The sequence below is a fragment of the Athene cunicularia genome (assembly GCF_003259725.1).
Source record: "Athene cunicularia isolate RWA chromosome 14 unlocalized genomic scaffold, athCun1 chr14_part1, whole genome shotgun sequence".
In the NCBI taxonomy this organism is placed as follows: Eukaryota; Metazoa; Chordata; class Aves; order Strigiformes; family Strigidae; genus Athene; species Athene cunicularia.
The window spans coordinates 1,673,973-1,679,972 of NW_020799118.1; the positions used below are offsets into that span (position 1 = coordinate 1,673,973).

Sequence of the window (6,000 nt, forward strand, 5' to 3'; positions counted from 1 at the left end):
CCATGCACTTAACCTGCCTTGGGTTATTTATGTTAACTCGTGCAGATTGTGTGTATGACTGAGGGCCATATATACTCAGCTCCTATGAAGTTACCAAGCTAAGGTTTGTACAGTCAAGAACTGTTGCCTTGTGTTATTGCTAGGTTGTGAAACCCAATCCTTGTGAAAGATGAGGAGAGAAAAATGATCATGAAGACAGATGTAGTCCTCCCAGGATGTTACAAAGGTGAAATCTAAACTAGTAAAGAGTTTGTCTTAATATAGTTACAAAAAAAATAAAAAAAAAAATAAAAAAAAAAATTATAAGACAGAGAGACTAAAATAAAGCAGCCAAAACCATGCAAAGCAGATGTGTAATAGTTGGTGAGAAAACAGTTTCATATATATAGAAAATTGCAGGAAATAATTGCCACATATGATGCTATTTGGAGGCACGTTTTCTTAATAAATCAACATTTCTCCCTTCTCTGAGTTTTCCTTAGGACGACAAAATCATACAATACAACTGAATAAATAATCCCCCAAATTCCTTGTTCTTATGTCATGCCTTCAGGTTGCACATTAACATGTCATCCATTTTGGAGTGAAGTGATTCAGATTTCTGTTGCTTTCAGACCCTGTGCTGGTTTACAAGGAACTGAGGGTTTATCTGTCTGACAATACAGTTTTTTTGAATGTGAAGTGTAATAGGAGCTGTGGTGAGAAGCGTCCCTGTGTGATGCATTCAGTCTCTTCCCATGCTTGAGATTTGTCATCTTGTTTTCTGCCTATAGCTTCAGAGAAAAGGGGATGATAAACCAAGCAAATTAATCTTTGGAAAATTATAGAAAAGCACAAGAGCAAAATACAGCTCTTGGTGTTTTACGCTTTGTCCTTCTGGTGAAGGGTGCTGTTAGAAAATGCGTTTGATGCTACCGGTAACATCCAGTCACAGGAGTCAACAAATGACAAGGACAGTGAATAGAGAAAATATTTTCTTGAAAAAAAAAATCCATGAAAGCGTGAGGAATTACTTTTCTTCAAACTTCAGAAGATTTTTGTATTTAACATCACTATCGTACTGCAAGACTATATGTAGGAAATAAGTTAAAATCAAGGGATATCTTTCCATAGTGCATGTCCTGCTTTGGGAGCGTTACAGTGATTTGCCTGATTCTGTCACTTCACCTTAATACTAACCATGTTTAATGACAGAGTCATGCTTTCATGTCTCATTTTAATGTTGGGTACTTCCTTCGGTATAATATTTATGAAGCGGTTGCATATTTAGAATTCGGAATAAGTTTCTGTCTGTGCAAGACTGAGCATTATGTGTAAAAGGAAGGCCTAGGTGAATGAAGTAACCTATTCAAGATTACAACCACCTGCACTTGGCAATTAAAAATGTATTGGCCCCTGTTCATCTTGGGACATCTTCACTGCGTATCCGCAGATCACCAAGAAAAAAAAAAAAAAAAAAAAAAAAAAAGTCCCCTTTCTGGCACATATTCTTTCAAAAGCGATATTTTCTGACTAGTAATGTTTAATAATAATTGAAAGCAGGATGTTTTAATGTGCTGTGGTGGGTTGACCTTGGCTGACTGCCAGACCCTCGCCCAGCTGCGCTCTCATTCCCCCTCCTCAAGACTGTAGGTGAAGAAAGTAAAATGGGTTGAAATAAAGACAGGGACATTGCTTAAGGATTACCATCATGGGCAAAACAGGCTTCATTTGAAAATTAATTTAGTTCTTGCCTATTAAAATTCAGATGGATGGTTAGAAACAAAGACAGAACCTAAACCACCTCCCCCCTGCTTCTCTCCTTCTTCCCAGGCTCAACTTGAGTCCTTCCTTCCCAACTCCTCTAACTCCTCCCGGCACAAGTGGCACGGGGATATGAGGAACTGAGGGTCGTGGGGCCTCCATCTTCAGTAAACCTTGTACCATTTGTGTATCGTCTCATAAAACTCCCTCTGTGTTGTTCACAGTTGTGTACTTCTCCCTCCCAGTCGTGCGGAATGTTTTATTTCTTACGTGGAAATAGATAGGAGAAAAAAATTTAAAATAATCCAAACCAAAACGAAGGTACGCTACAATGTCAACAGCAAGCTCTCTTGGAAAGCTACCAGTGTAGAGCAGATTTGGCATGTTTTGTTCTGCAGACATAATAATAAATAAGAAAAAGACATGAGTAAATGTCTGACCTGACTGAAGCAAATGGCAGACGCTGACTGAAGCGGAGCCGAGTTTTCACACATTATTATTCCATAGCAAACTTTCATCATCAGTGTGGTTTTATCAATGTGGTTTGCGTGCCCGTAGGCATATTTATGATTTTCTCAAGTGAGATCTTGGCTTAGATACATACCAGCTCAGCCCTGTGGGTTTTGGTCGTTGACCTCACTAGCTCAGTTAAATTTCTGACATGAAAATTCTTGTTGGAATTGCAAAACAGCTTAGGCTAGCAACTTGGTAATAACTGTTGTTCCCAGATAATAGTATTCTTAAATCGAAAAGATTGTTGCAAAAAAAAAAAATATTGTGTGCATTCTTATTTAACTCTCGAAACAACTTGGGTTGATTCTGATATTGGAAATAGCCATTTTAAGTTGCAGAAGTGTCAAAGGAATGCAAAATTGCAGAACTCGTGTAACGTGTGTAATTGCTAGGCCACTGTTGTGTAGTTCCAGTTTTATCTAGTGTAATCGTTTAAACCGTCTTTGTCATACTGTGTCGTTTCTCCTCAAGCGTTTAGAATCTAAAATTTGAACTATTTGCGATGGCAGTTTATCTTCGTTGAAATGCAGCAGTCTCTGGGTAAACTGTTAACAGCCGTATAACATGCTACGTTTTTTCACATAAGTAGTGATGTATCCAACCAAAACTGCAGGGGAGCTCAGAACCCGTTGGCTGTGTTTGCCAAAGCTGTAAAATGATAAAGCAAGGAAGGTTAATACTTTTTTTTTTTTTTTTTTCCTTTAAATAAGAATAATTCCATGACATTCTTAACAGACCTGTTGTCACTACTGGAAACGTGTATCAAGCCAACAATGCAGTGCCTATGGATACTCTCATCTCTGTGTGTATTGAGATTTGGCCCAATAGGTAGAATACCACCCGTATAATTATTTCACACATTCACCATATAAACTTAATTCTGTTTTGTTTTCCGTCTAAGTAATGACAACTACTGCTTTGCTTCAGAGGGTTGATATAATCGCAGGACAAGATTGTAGTAGTTCAAGGGGTGGCATTTTGTAACGCGTTAAAACCAATTATAGCATTGGCCCACTGAAATTTTTTTATTAAAAAAAACACTGCCAATATGTGATTTCTTAAAAAAAAAAACAAAACAACACACAAACCTTATCACAATTATTTTCAAATCCAGCCATGCTTTGCCTCTCTTTGGCTAAGCATTTGGCATACTTTTATAAGATATATTCAGTACAGTTTAACTTCCGAATCATTACTACCAACCTCCTTAACCAATGTGAAGAGTGCCTTCGTTCCCCCTCCCTCTGTACTTGTGACCAGACTAACCTCAGCTGTGCAGGGGTTGGTGGCATTTGCATGTGGAAATGCACTAATATGGATGTTTTTCTTTGTGTGTGCATCCTTGCAGTGTTGTATACCAGGATGGATTTTATGGTGCAGACATTTATGTAAGTATTCATTGATGTGCATGCTGTCCTTGTACATTACCAGAGTCATTCTTTTTACAAGTTTGCTGCCTAGCTTGACTCTGTTTTGTCTATTTACCATCCCTTGCCTGTCAGAAAGAATTGAGAAGAATATCTCTCACATTGGAAGACCTTTCTGTTCATTACATCTATCATTGTTCAGTGGAGCTGAATTAACTCTTCCATCAAATGCTGAGTGAATGCAAAAAGATGTGAAAAATGTGTGTGCGTGTGGAGGGGTGTCTCCCTTCAAAATTGAAGTACAAAGAAAAAAAAAAAAAAAAAAAAAAAAAAACAAAACAACAAAGCAGAAACATTCTTCTGCAAATCCCCAAAAGCTCATTTTTTAAAAAACTCGAGGCAATCTAAGTATTATTAATACCTGAAGTATGAAAATACTTTACGGAGAGATACAGATTGCTCAAATCCAGGCAACACTGGGTATACCTAAGTGCCATGGTCATAGTAGAGCTTAATTGCAGAGTAAGATTAAAATATGGCTCTGCTTTATTTGCAATCTCAGTAGACTTTCATCTGCTCTTTTAAAATCCACTTATTTCAGTTTAAATAAAATGGGTAGAGACCGGTCATGATCTAAGTGGTTATATTTGTTAATAAGGATTTATAGCCCTGGATCCATCATTAGCTATTTCACCTCATTGGCCACCAATTTCCTTATTTATTTATTTATTTATTTATTTATTTATTTATCTATCTATCTATCTATTTATTTATTTATTTACTTATTTACTTATTTTCTTACCAATATTGAAGTTTTTGCTTTGAATGAATACAAAGAGGCTACTTATGCCTGAGTATGCAAGAGCTTTCAGGTGGTTGAGGGTGAATTTCACTCTCGCCTATGCGTAGATGTAAAAGATTTTACCGATACCCCAGGAATATTTCACATTTGTTATTATTTGGATAAAGTAATCCGGTCCTAAGTTACAGGTATCATCTTTATTTCACCAGATAACTTTCTCTAATGTACTTGTACTTCTTTTGTACTGTCTCTGTTAAGATACAAAGAGAGTTGCAATTGGTATGAATATTAAAAATTGGATAGGTGGTGCTAGGAAATATTCCTTGTATTCGTTATCAGCAATCTTTTAGAAATATTTCCAAGGGGAACAGATTTATTTTTTTTAATAAGTTTTACATTACGAAGGAAAACAATTTGAATTTATGGATTAAGTAGCTTTTGTTTTTCTGATGGAGGCAGAAGGAGGCTGATAGTTATCTGCAAATTCATTTCTGTAGATTGTAAATATATTTAAAATAAATTAGCATGGGTTAAAATTCTCTCCCTATGTAGTTATGTACTTAGTGATTGTTATCAGTAACATATTGTTTACAACACATGAGAACAGTCCATTTGCCCCAAAGGCTTTCTCAAGTGTAGTATGCTGATGTAATCTCACCTAAACACATTGCTGCTGAATTTTTGAGCTGTGTAGGATACGTGGCACGGTGTGGAATTTCTTCGAGTGTGGTTTCCAATTTTCGTATTTCTTCAAACTGTCAAAAGAATGTCACATCCATTTTGCTCAGTTTACCAACCTAAAAATCCAAAAGGCAACAGGACATCTTTCTCATGATTGCTTCACGTGGTAGTATAGGTGAGAACTAAATGTTAATGTCACAGTTCATGGTTTTGGAACCCCCCTGCTGCTGAAAACCAGGAATACCTCTTTTGGCGATTGACAATATTTATTTTTAGGTGGCCTTACACTCTCTCACAGACTTATATATTTAGTTTCCAAATGGAAAGTGATTTCAGTGAGGAAGATCCCGAAGGCATTACTAATTTCTAGTATAGCCTTAGTTTTGCTGTCTGGAACGGCCACGTGCATTAGAAAATGGAATAACTATGCTGGTGCATTTGTTTTCCCTCAGTTGCAGTCACGTATTTCTGATTGCATTTCTTAGTTCTCTTAATGCAGCAGAATGTTTACCTTTACAGCAGTCAACAGAACTAAAACACTTCTGGAAATCTGTTTAATTTTTTTATAATGTACAAAGCTGCTTATTTCATAATTCATTTGTCCTCACATTTGTTCTTTCTTGCATATAAAACATTTTGCAAGGAAAGCACAGGGAGATAGAGAAAGAACTGGCAGATAGAGAAAGAACTGGCATATATCAAAAGAAACCTTACAGTTCGGTGTATTAGTTCTTGGTGTGTGAGTTTGCAGTGGACCGAGTTATTTATTATATCCTGATTGATTATGACGTACACAGCTTTTCATTTTAAGTGCAGAGCTGAAGCTTTGTGAAGGAACCAATGCTTTGTGGAGGAAAAAAAAAAAAAAAAAAAAAAAAACCAAAAAAACAACCC

General features: G+C 36.5%; 1 protein-coding gene across 23 annotated transcripts in view; it reads left to right on the top strand.

Annotated features, from left to right (window-relative positions):
* RBFOX1 (RNA binding fox-1 homolog 1) overlaps positions 1-6,000 on the top strand; it is a 1,263,570-nt gene that overhangs the window by 1,216,852 nt on the left and 40,718 nt on the right. For 19 of the 23 annotated variants that reach the window (XM_026858910.1, XM_026858934.1, XM_026858912.1 and 16 more), the window contains one exon: positions 3,605-3,644. The exons of the other annotated variants lie outside the window; for them this stretch is intronic. In XM_026858910.1, coding sequence (XP_026714711.1) covers positions 3,605-3,644 — 40 coding nt within the window. The remainder of the gene's footprint in view (positions 1-3,604; positions 3,645-6,000) is intronic. 23 annotated transcript variants of the gene reach the window in all.